Source organism: Ursus maritimus, unplaced genomic scaffold (genome assembly GCF_017311325.1).
Source record: "Ursus maritimus isolate PB19 unplaced genomic scaffold, ASM1731132v1 scaffold_7, whole genome shotgun sequence".
NCBI classification, from domain to species: Eukaryota; Metazoa; Chordata; class Mammalia; order Carnivora; family Ursidae; genus Ursus; species Ursus maritimus.
The window spans coordinates 15398287-15411446 of NW_024426885.1; the positions used below are offsets into that span (position 1 = coordinate 15398287).

The following is a 13160-nucleotide window of genomic DNA, read 5'->3' on the forward strand; positions in this document are numbered from 1 at the left end:
AAAGAGAAATTAGGGAATCCATCCCATTTACAATAGCACCAAAAACCATACGTTACCTTGGAATTAACTTAACCAGAGACGTAAAGGACCTATATTATAGAAACTATAAATCACTCTTGAAAGACATTGAGGAAGACACAAAAAGATGGAAAAATATTCCATGCTCATGGATCAGAAGAATTAACATAGTTAAAATGTCCATGCTACCCAGAGCAATCTACACTTTCAATGCTATCCCGATCAAAATACCGAGGACATTTTTCAAAGAACTGGAACAAATAGTCCTTAAATTTGTATGGAACCAGAAAAGGCCCCGAATCGCCAAGGAACTGTTGAAAAGGAAAAACAAAGCTGGGGGCATCACAATGCCAGATTTCGAGCTGTACAACAAAGCTGTGATCACAAAGACAGCATGGTACTGGCACAAAAACAGACACATAGACCAATGGAACAGAATAGAGAACTCAGAAATGGACCCTCGGCTCTTTGGGCAACTAATCTTTGATAAAGCAGGAAAAAACATCCGGTGGAAAAAAGACAGTCTCTTCAATAAATGGGGCTGGGAAAATTGGACAGCTACGTGCAAAAGAATGAAACTTGACCACTCTCTCACACCATACACAAAGGTAAACTCCAAATGGATGAAAGACCTCGATGTGAGACAGGAATCCATTAAGATCCTAGAGGAGAACATAGGCAGCAACCTCTACGACATCGGCCAAAGCAACCTTTTTCATGACACATCTCCAAAGGCAACAGAAACAAAAGATAAAATGAACTTATGGGACTACAACTTATGGGACTACTTATGGGGCTTCTGAATAGCCAAGGAAACAGTCAAAAAAACTAAGAGGCAGCCCACGGAATGGGAGAATATATTTGCAAATGATGCTACAGATAAAAGATTGGTATCCAACATCTACAAAGAACTTCTCAAACTCAATACACGAGAAACAAATAAATCACAAAATGGGCAGAAGATACGAACAGACACTTTTCCAATGATGACATACAAATGGCTAACAGACACATGAAAAAATGTTCAAAATCATTAGCCATCAGGGAAATTCAAATCAAAACCACACTAAGATACCACTTCATGCCAGTTAGAATGGTAAAAATTGACAAGGCAAGAAACAACAATTGCTGGAGAGGATGTGGAGAAAGGGGATCCCTCCTACATTGTTGGTGGGAATGCAAGTTGGTACAGCCACTCTGGAAAACAGTGTGGAGGTCACTTAAAAAGTTAAAAATTGAGCTACCCTATGACCCAGCCATTGCACTACTGGGTATTTACCCCGAAGACACAGATGTAGTGAAGAGAAGGGCCATATGTACCCCAATGTTCATAGCAGCATTGTCCACAATTGCTAAATCATGGAAGGAACCGAGATGCCCTTCAACAGATGACTGCATTAAGAAGTTGTGGTCCATATATACAATGGAATAAAATTGTAATTTAAAAATTCATTACAAACACACTTTCAGCTTTTGGAGTGTCTTGTCCCTTTATGCTAGATACAGGCCCAAAAGAGATGTGTCATCAAATTCTCTTCCTAAGAGAGGCTGACAATTCAAATCAGGCCACTGGCATCAAAAAATTAAGATAACCAATGAATGAATAGGGGGATGGACAGACAGATCAGAGATAAAGCAGAGCAAAATGTTCATTGTAGAATCTGGGTGAGGGTATTGGGTGGGTGTCCTCTCTATGATTCTTTCCAGTTTTCTGTACATTTGAAAGTTTTCATAATAAAATGTTGGGGGGGAAACATTACAACTTAAAATAAAAAGCAGATTTTATTTTAAAACAGAAAAAAATAGTGAAAAGCATAGCACTGTTTTACATTTTTGCAAATCTCTTAATGTTGGTTTAATATAAGACAATTGTATTCTCATATCTACTTCTCCAATCTGTTGGAATCATATATTACATAGCCTTTGGAAAACTCCATAGTAAACCCATGACCAAATCAGAATTTAAAAAGCAAATAATATCTTAATATTACTAGTTTTGACCTCAGGGACCCTCTGAAAGAGTCCATGAGCACGGGACTCCTGTTCTTTAATAACTGCTATCCTATTGAATTGGGTACTATGAATAGTACCTAGAACATAGTAATACCTCAATAAAGTATAATTATCATTTAATAAGATTGTTTAAAACACATTTTTTTTTTCAGGCTACACCTATAGCAATATAGCAAAGTACCTAATCACTTTAAGGAAACAGTACAAAAGTTTTGTTTAATTATGGCTTCTGTTACCTTACTGAATCAAGAAAGGATTTAGGAGACAAAAACACCTGGTTGACAAATCGTACAAATGAAAACAAACACATGGGTCTTTGGGGCTAAACTAAAGCGTACCGCTGACCTGAATGTAAGCTTTCTAATATTGAGCATTAACTCAGCTTCAAAGTTAAATGGGGAGCAGTAAATTTTTAAAATGAGTTTAGTGAGATAAATTCACATTGCCAAGTTTATACGAGATCAATGGAAAACTGCAATTCACAAATGTTCATGGAAAAATCCAATTCTGGATAGACGGGGTCCTCCATCTAGAGCATTCACTTCCAAGAGACAAGCTTAGTGGAAAACAAACTATATATACCCAAATTGCTGCCTAGTAAATATGAACATAAAACAAGGGAAGTTAGTTTATAATGTAATTTTTATTGCATTTACTGTATGGTATTTATTATTCTCCAAAATAGCCTGGCCAAGTGGAGCCCTTACACCAAACTAACATTCTTTCCTGGGAAATGAGTAAATGGGTAGTACCAAATGTGACTTCACTTCTTTTCCCAAACTTCTATTGGCAATCAAATTCCCTTCTTATTGTAGCAATCTTCCTTTAAATATATATATTCCTTCAGTCAAATCTTATTTTGGTCCAAGATTTTTTAAAAACATTATTTGAGAGACAGAGTGTGCATGGAGTAGGACGGGCAGAAGCAGACGGAGAGAGAGAATCCTATGCAGACTCCATGCCCAGTACGGAGCCTAGGTAGGGCTCAATCTCACGACCCTGAGATCATGACCTGAGCCAAAACCAAGAGTCGGTTAGACTATACCACCAGGTGCCCCTTGGTCCAAGATTTTTAAAACAACTTTGTATTTTTACTGATCTACATGCTGATTTTAGAATTTAACACTTAGATATCACAATTACTTTCAAATTTAGTGTCATCTCACTATTGCTTCTCAAACTCTGGAACTGGATTAATATTCCATAATTTTTTCAAAGTGAACACACGTGCACATATCACTGTTTAAAAATTTTAAAGGTCAGTAAATAAACAAAACCCAAAATTTAAGTAAACATTCTAAAATCTGAATGGTGCTTTTAAAGGCATTCTAATTTTTATTTTATTAGATGAACTTCTATGCATGACATAAATCCCTTGATGGCATTTTCGAGGACTTTTTAGAATTATGTAGGCACAGAAATTTTTTTGAAAAAAATATAACAAAACAAACAAAAACCACTGGATAGAGAAAGGCAAAAACTGAACACCCAGTTAGTAGTTAAATCTGCCATTTACAAGCCTTGCAGCTTTGAGCAAGTCACTTAACCAGTGTATGTCTCAGTTTACCTGTATAACAAGAAGATAGAACTAGTTAAATACCTATATTACTCCCCTATTTTCTGATTTTACCTTTATATTTAAAAGGAAGAGTTCTTTTTTTTTTTTTTTAAAGATTTTATTTATTTATTTGACAGAGATAGAGACAGCCAGCGAGAGAGGGAACACAGGCAGGGGGAGTGGGAGAGGAAGAAGCAGGCTCATAGGGGAGGAGCCTGATGTGGGGCTCGATCCCATAATGCCGGGATCACGCCCTGAGCTGAAGGCAGACGATTAACCGCTGTGCCACCCAGGCGCCCCTAAAAGGAAGAGTTCTTAGTGTCTACTAAGAAGAGTGTTATGTGTAAAAAATAAATTGAAATTGCTTTTTTAAATGGGCTTTTCTCTGGTTTACACAACATAGATTCTCATTAAATTATATAAAACTTATAAAAATTATCATTAATAATAAGGTAGTCAGTAAAAAATGGTTCCCAGTATTTCAAAGATAAAGGGCACTTTAAAAACAATCAAATAGGTTGAAATGTTAATATTCATTAAATCTTGATATTAGTCTGAGTGCTTATTATTTTGTTTTTAAGACATAATTTTTTTTAATTGAAAAGGATTCTGATGAATGCACTAGTATAATAATTACAAGAAATCCTGAACATCTTAAAAGAATCGGAAGAAAACATACAAATTTTTCTTACAGAAATAATGTTATTGTTACTCCAATGTTATTGTTTATTTGCTATTAATTTAATTTTAGAAACTGGAATGTTCTTACTAAATGCTCTTTATTTTAATGGTATTCATCTGTGGACCATCAAATTCATTTACCAAGTTGAAATCTTTACCTGGTAAAGCCTGGCATTCTTGTTGTCGCTGATCCCACTGGCAATTCAAGTTTAGCGAACAGCTTTTACAACTGGTAAGTTTGTTACAAATCTGCTCATTTCTCACATGACATTTGGTGTAGTTTTTCACAGACTAGAAAGTTAAAAGATAAAGCATGTTATTTTTCACCTTTGTATAGCAATAATTCTTAAACTTCATTGTATATATAAATCATCAGTTGAATTTTATTTTTTTTTAAGATTTTATTTATTTATTTGACAGAGAGACAGCCAGTGAGAGAGGGAACACAAGTAGGGGGAGAGGGAGAGGAAGAAGCAGGCTCCCAGTGGAGCATGGAGCCCGATGAGGGGCTCGATCCCAGGACCCTAGGATCATGCCCTGAGCTGAAGGCAGAGGGACTGAGCCACCCAGGCGCCCCCATCAGGTGAATTTTAAAATTCAGATTTCTAACCCCAAATCCAGTTCAGAATCTTTTTTACTCATTTCTTTAAACTATAGTTGTTGGAACTACGATATATGTTTATTGGGAAAAAATGTGCAAATTCTGCAATTTGAAACAGAAACCATCTAATGAAAACCTTTTCTACTGAATCTGATAATGGGCTTCCAATTCAATAAATAAAGCCAATGCAGAGAGTCATTTCTCTTCATGATTACACGAAAGAATTCTAGTCATAATAAAACTATCATGCAAACCCCTAGAAATGAAGTAGAAATAAGTAGTAAAAAGTACAGAGATACTTTATCAAAATCAAATACAATCTAAGATTAATTATTTTTGCAATAACTCAAACTAATTTTATTTCTACAGACACTAAATAATCATTTTGGTTAATTGACATTTCTCCTGTATTTGTCACATTTACTTTATGGTGGCTGCAAAGAAGCCTCAGAAGTCAGACTTTGATCAAACCTACCATACAACATAGTCAGATGTCAACTAAATTTCAGTATTAAGAGATTAAAGATTGAAGGTCAAAAAAAAAAAAGAGAAAGAAATAGGCGACATAGGAACTTTTGTGGGAGTTCCCTACATACACCAGGGTTCAGATATTTCACATGATGTCATCAATATCTATGATAAAAATATTTGACTCAATTCTTTCCATGATTCTTGAGAAAAAAACATAAAGAACTTTATGCTGAACCCTGAGCCCCACTTCAATCTTTTTTTCTCTATAGATACAAATGCTTAACTCAGGCATTAACTAAAGGAGCTAAATATTTCTTTTCAGTCAATAAAGTTAACAGTTAAAATTTAGTTATACTTATCCCATATATAAAAATGGTTTAAGCAACTTTTATCCTCTTAATTTAAATGTCACTCATCAAATATTTTTTTATAAACTGCTATACTTTCCCACATAAAATACATTGCAGTCACCTCAGTTCCAAAGATGTTAATTTCTTTAGAGCAAATTACATATACTATAAGGTAAGAGATAAAAAGTAGATAAAGTTTGTCTTTATTCATTCTAAAAAAAATCAGAGAAGATACATTTTTTAAATCTCAAATTACTTTGTGACTCTTATTCAACCACCATATTTTCATTCAGAACATATATATTTTTTATTGTTACTTTTTCTAATACGTAGCTTTCTTTCTTCTTATAGGATATAAATCTTAGCATTATTCTATATAGTAATTAGTGCATAGCTCCAAACATTTGTCAGCTAATGGAAAGGGAATAAATTTACTCGAATCATCTGATAAATAGAAAAACCTGTAAAAATGACAGGAGAATGGCTAAACAACTTGTTAGGATAAAAGAAAGAACAGTTTTAATGCCAGTCTTTAGACTAACAATAGTGTCATTAGAGCCACCATCCAAATAACTCCACTGCTCTTCATTACAAACAATAGTCATTACACTGAACCCGTATAATAGGTGAAATTATATTTCAATCACACACAGGGCCAATTTAATCAATGATGAAAGAAAGCTGACTGTTATTCTGAAACATGGCTGATATTTTTTGGCCTAACGAACCAGATAAGTAAGCAGGTTATTTGAGCTGCTTGAGCACAAAATGTGCAACTTGGAATAAATACGACTAAATAACAAAATAGGGTATCAATGGACACCATTTACACTAAAATCTCACAGACCTTTCTGTAACCATTAGCATTTGGTTTAGCTTAATCACCAGACATTCTGATAAAACCATCTAAAAGACATTACATCAGAGTCTAAATTACAAATGAGTACCATCTGCTCACTTATACTATCTCACCCAGTGCTTTCCTTGTTAACACATCATTATAAAAAATAAAATATAAAGTCTAAGGTCACTTTATGAGACGAATACTTGATAGCAATTTATATAACACAGTTTTTGAGGTATGCATATTTTCACTTAGTATTAACGTCTAAACACAATGTCTAAACTCAGGGTTATCCAACAAAGCTTTAAACACAATCTGCTTACAATTTTTTATTTAATAACATTCTTCATTTTACTCCCTTATTCACATGCTTTATTTTACTTAATTCCTATTTCCACAGTACTCACTAAAATAACCCCCATTAAATAAACATTAATGCAAATATAAAAAAGTAATTCAAATTTTCAAAGCAGAGTCATGTCCTATTAACGTTAAAAGTCATAAAATTGAAGTGGATCTGTCTTTAAAGCAACTTATATCGCTGGAAAGTATATACTTAACACAATATGTATGAAAGCAAAAGTTTCAATCTGATGAGTTAATAATAGAAAAATTTCCTGCATTTAAGTTTTGAATATTATTTTAGTGTAGAACCATAAAACAAATATTTGAAATAGGACTTTTTACTGCAGAAAATTTTTGATGACATAATAAAAATTTTTTACTTAGTTTTCAAACTCCCTTTTCTTTACCTTTTACCTCCACGTACAAGTGAATACTTTCGGTGATTAAAAATTTGAAAAAAGAAATGATGTATGTTACATTTAGTTGAAAATAGGTAAGCACACCATTTAATTGTTTAAGGAATAACCCAGTAACAGAATCCTTGGTCTTACTACAGTTTTTAATCCTTTTAATGCTATACTTATTAATACTTTTTGAAATTTTCTTTCAAACTGTTGACATCTTAAAAACATGTGATATTTTGATAGTACCCACTTAAAAGGTTAACTTTGCTGCTCTTAATCCATTTTCATCTACCATAAAAATTAATTTTGTAATTTTTTTTCAGTTGTCTACCTAAAGTAGGGTTTCTCAAACAACACTATTGACATTTTGAGGCAGATACTTGTTTTTTGTGGAAGAGTTCATGCATTACAGAATGTTAACAACATCCCTGGCCTCTTCTTGATGCCAGGAGCAGCCCCACAATTGTGACAACCAAAAATGTCGACACACATTGCCAAATGTCCCTTAAGGCACAAAACTGCCTCTGGTTGAGAACCACTGATCTACAGAGATAAAGGGAAACTACCACTGTCAACCTCAGGTTAAACTTACATACGAAGCATGTAAAACAAAGCATCAGACCACACCACTATGGGACATGTACATGTCTGACCAGAATCCCATGGAAATCATTCCAACACTTACCTAAATAATATGTCTATCAGCACAGAAGACTACATTTATAGTTATAGTCTTTTTTTAAAAGACATGGGAGGAAGTAAAAGTTACTGGAATCTAGACTGACAAATGTGAACAAGAAACTAGAGTGAATTTACAACAACACAGTGAGGGATTCCCTCCATATTTCCTAAGTGTCTTGATATGTAAAGTGCTATCTGTGCAGTGCTACAAATGGCAAGCCAGTGATTAGAAAGCAGCCATGTTAACCACGTCACCGTTAAGTACTAACCACACTGCAGTTACTGTTTGCTGAGATGCATTTCTTGTCATCACACCACTGGCACCCGTTGGTATTGGCAGCACAGCTGGCACAGTCTGCGTATCTGTAACATCTGTCGTCAGGAGCAGCTGCAGTACAAATGGGAGATGAACGCATCAGGTTGAGAAAGAAAATGTCACACTTCTTAGTTCACACATTTTTAACATCTGTTTAAGAATCACTAAGACTTTTTACACCATAAATATGACCAATATCAAAATAACATCTTCAATATGAAGTTTACTTCATATTGAATTTGAATTGTGTTTCCAAGTTTTGAGATACCTCCTAAAGTCATTTTAATTATTCAATCTACCAGGATCCTACTGCCATTTAAAATTTATCCAGTATGGAGGGGGAGGGAGACTTATAGGTATTTTACTAAAAAAAAAAAAAATTACTACACATCTAAAAGAAACATTGTAACAAATACTCATTGTTTATCATTCTTCATAAAGATATTTAGAGACATCTGAGTTATCATAGACTAGCAAAATTTGAAAATACGTCACTAATTGTAGCATAAAAAAATGCATAAAACCCCCACCCATTTAAAGAAAATTGAACAATTTTATCCAAATCATTCACTCATAAGTAAATATTTACTACAATTTTTCATGTTTGATTTACTTATTCAGTATTTTTTTAATTATGATATCTCAGTCACCATACAGTACATCAGTAGTTTTTGATGCAGTGTTCCATGATTCATGGTTTGTGTATAACACGCAGTGCTCCATGCAATACGTGCCCTCCTTAATACCTTTCCCCGGGCTATTTTATAAATAAGTATTAAACAAAAACATTAGTCATCAAAATTCTAGGAAATCTTTTAACTCTGCGGTTGGTTTGGCAATATTAAAGAAGGAAAAAAACTACTAAATGCAGAATAAATTTTTTCACTGTATTTCTTAGAAACACAGTATTTCTTAGAGTACACTTCAAAGCATTTTTTACAGGAGCATTTTACAAAGCATTTTATATAGGAAAATAGTTCATATATAAAAATATATGTACATGACCATGTTACACATAAAATATTGATACGTATAAAATTACATATAGAATTAAAAAGAGAAAACTAAAAATAGCTAATAAAAATATTAAATTATTAATCATTGCGAAGTTCAAACATTAAAATTCCTAATTAGAGGACTATGAATTTTTAATTTCTAAAAGCTATACTAAGGTAAATCTTAAAAGCAAAATGTATTACTACTTCTAGCCAAGTAGAGAAGCTTTATGCCAGAGAGGGAAGAAAAAAAGAAAAACTACCTGTTTTGGGAGGGCACTTTGCTCTAAGGATATTATTAGTATTCCCAGATTCCCAAGATTCACAGTGATTTTTATTCCAAATACATTTTATTCCTGGACCAGCATTCTTACAAAGTTCTTCATCTCTGAAAGCCTTGCAATTTGGAGGCTTGTAAACAAGGATATCATTAAGAAGCACACTAGAAAATCCTCCAAATATATACATGGACCTGTCAAAAAAATGAAAAAAATAGAAAAGAATCTTAAAGAAACAATATTAAGAAAAGTCTAACATATGTTTCAAAAATAAATTTAAATACACATTTTACATTTTATCAAGGTAGAAAACAATTATTTTTAGAAAACAGAAAATTATTTTTAGAAATAGAAAATAGAAAAATACATGAATAAGATATGCTTTAGAACAGCTATCTAGAATTACACTTTTTGAATATTGACAATGAATTTAGATATTAGATACAGAGTCTGTGTTTCAGTGTTTTACTATCCTCTTATGAAATAGACCAGGAGTAAAATATCAAAAAGACATTCAAAACTTCAATTTGGAAAGGTAAGTCCAGACAATTACTAAATTAATTCAACTACCAGTGCCAAAGAAGTCTGACATGCCTTAAAAGAGCATAATTTTTATTTCTAACAATATTATTAATAAGTGGAAAAGATGAGAAAATCCTTCAATATTATCTTTTATTATTTAAAAAGAGTAAAATAAAAGTCAACTAAACAGAGCATTGCAACAGAGAAGCCTAGAGGTTTTACATATAAATCTGAATTTCATTTATTACTGTTTTGAAAACAAACTGATATGAATTACATAGTTTCATTGTAGTTAACTCTACCTGCTTTTAGTATCATATTGAAGAACTTTTATATAATTAGAATAAGGTGGTGATAAAATAAACTTATAAAAATGTCATTATGAATTACAAATTTTAAGCTAATGAATGAGCTTAGCACATGTCGTTTCCTGCCACATTACCAAATTTTTGCTATGGAAACAGAAAAATGAGGGCACCTGGATGGCTCAATTGGTTTAGCATCTGCCTTTGGCTCAAGTCATGATCCCAGGGTCCTGGGATCAAGCCCCACATCAGGCTCCCTGCTCAGCGGGAAGTCCGCTTCTCCCTCTACCCTCCCCTCCCAACCCCCACTCGTGATCTCTCTCTTATGGTTACCCTCTCTCCGATAGATAAATAAAATCTTTTAAAAAAAAAAAAAAGTAGAAAAATGATACTAACTTAAAGGAAGGAGTAACTTAATGATCATCCCATCCAAAATCCCAAGGGATATAAAGATATTAAAGTCCAAAGAGGTTAAGGGACTTGTCAAAAATCAAATAGTTAATGACAGAACTAGAATGAGACTCTAATTCTTCTCACTTTCCTTGTTCTCCTTGATAGAAATATGGGGCTAGCCTTTCTATCATTTCAGTTTGATCTTTTTTAAAGAAGTCATTCATTGTCTGATCTCTACAAAAAGAAAAGGCAAGATGATTTTTTTAAAGTATCTTTTAGTTTTATATCAGCACTCTGACCGCTCTCTTTCTCTAAAATATATTTGAATACAAAAGAATGAAGGATATGGTTAATGAACTAAAATGTATTCCATGATAGACTAGGGATACCCAATGCCATTAAGTACAAATGATAATTTTTAAAAAGAGTAACAGAATATATGGATAGTATGACTGAGAAATGTATGTTTTTTACCCATTAATAACAACTGCAGAGTGTCCAAATCTGTTGACATCTCTATGAAGATTTGGTTTCGGTAATATTTTCCATTCATCGCAAGCTAGAAAAGAGAACAGCAAAACAAAAAATGAAATAAAACAATAAATTAAGATAAATACTATAAAACCATCTTTGGTCAAATTAAAGATACGATAATTAAAATTAGGAAGCCTTTCCTTAACTTGCCATGACCTACAATTTAGTTTCATTACTCACTGGCATCATTCCTTAAATAAAAACAACTTCTGCATAAAATTCTCACAAATAAATTTAAATGTATGAGAATAATCAAAATGAAAAAAAATTAGGTATATAGTTTATATTGAAGGATAATTCCAAAGACATATCTCTATTAAATAAATCAAGACTCATATAGTAAACTGCATGAACGCCAATACTGGGCGTATTAGAAAATTAGAAAATTAAATCACTAAACCAAATTTTACATGCATGCTTACGAAATTAAATGGAATATATAATATTCAGTGAAGTAATGCCTAAAAATGGAATCATTGAAATAAAATATTTAAATCATTTTAATGATTCGATATTTCAAAATAATAGTGTTCATTTTATGTAAAAGAGAATGACTTCAATTGCAAAAATCTAGAAAAAATAAAAAATCTAAATAATTCATAAACTATATAAAAAATATGGAAAAAATGGTAATAGAAAACTATGTATCATTTCAATATAGCCCAGCCTCAAAACTGACACATACAGTAATGTAGCTTTTGAGATGTCAAGTGATTCAGTTTTCAGTGACTAGGAACATTCTCAGGACAGTGTTTTAGATTTCATCTACTTAGACATGCCATATCTAAAGGCAGGCAGTGGTATTAAATAAAAACACACAGATATAACAAGATTTTAAAAACAAATTTTATTTTTAGGTAGTTTAGAACCCCTCTAGGAACAGGAAAATAATCTAAAATACAGTTAGTTTTCAAAGTTAAAGTAATAAATTACTTGTTTTCCTATTTATGTAATTATGTCTATAACACTAGTAATAAAATAATAATTTGATTTTAATTCACTATCACTACTAATGAAGATCAAAGAAATTAAAAAAACCAAAATCATAGTTAGAAAATGAAACTAGGAAACAGACAGCAATAAAATAAAACCCACTTGAATTTATATCTCCTAAAGTCTATGCCAAAGAACACAAATACCCCCAAAAGAGGTTCTTCCTTAGTTTGTATAATTTCTCTCTTTAGTTCACAAAATACATCTGTCTATGAAATACTCTCAAAAGAGAGTGTACGGAGGTATAAAACCCTAACTATACCTAACCCAGTGCTTTCCCAATATTTTATCCACAGAAGCACTTCTCATGTCATACTTTTCACATTAACATTTCTAAGAGCCAATGCTCTGAATATCACATTTTGGGAAATACTATGAAAGTGGCCTATACATAGGATTAACAGTCTGGTCAATTATACATGTTACAGCTCATGTAAGAAGTGTGCTTACATGTGTGTAGTACCAAATAGCTTCCAAGTGCATTCATCTACATAATTTAAAATGGTCTTTGTAAGAATCCAATGAAGTTGATTAAGCAGGTATTATCACATGTTGAAAATGAAAAATTAGGGGCACCTAGGTGGCTCAGTTGGTTTAAGCAGCTGCCTTCGGCTCAGGTCATGATCCCAGGGTCCTGGGATACAGCCCCGCATGGGGCTCCCTGCTCAGCAGAGAGCCTGCTTCTCTCTCTCCCTCTGCTGCTCCCCCTGCTTGTGTGCTCGCTCTCTCCCTCTCCCCCCCCCGCCCCCCACCCCGGTCAAATAAATAAATAAAATCTGAAAGAAAGAGGGGGGGGAGGGAGGGAGTGAAGAAAGAAAGAAAGAAAGAAAGAAAGAAAGAAAGAAAGAAAGAAAGAAA

At 33.0% G+C, this 13160-nt stretch overlaps 1 protein-coding gene across 1 annotated transcript in view; it reads right to left on the reverse strand.

The window, feature by feature from the left end:
- Positions 1 to 13160, reverse strand: part of ATRNL1 (attractin like 1) — a 756768-nt gene that overhangs the window by 596507 nt on the left and 147101 nt on the right. Inside the window, exons 11-14 of the mRNA XM_040623807.1 lie at positions 11250 to 11334; positions 9541 to 9749; positions 8236 to 8354; positions 4429 to 4561 (exon numbers count right to left, since the gene is read on the reverse strand). Coding sequence (XP_040479741.1) covers positions 4429 to 4561; positions 8236 to 8354; positions 9541 to 9749; positions 11250 to 11334 — 546 coding nt within the window. The remainder of the gene's footprint in view (positions 1 to 4428; positions 4562 to 8235; positions 8355 to 9540; positions 9750 to 11249; positions 11335 to 13160) is intronic.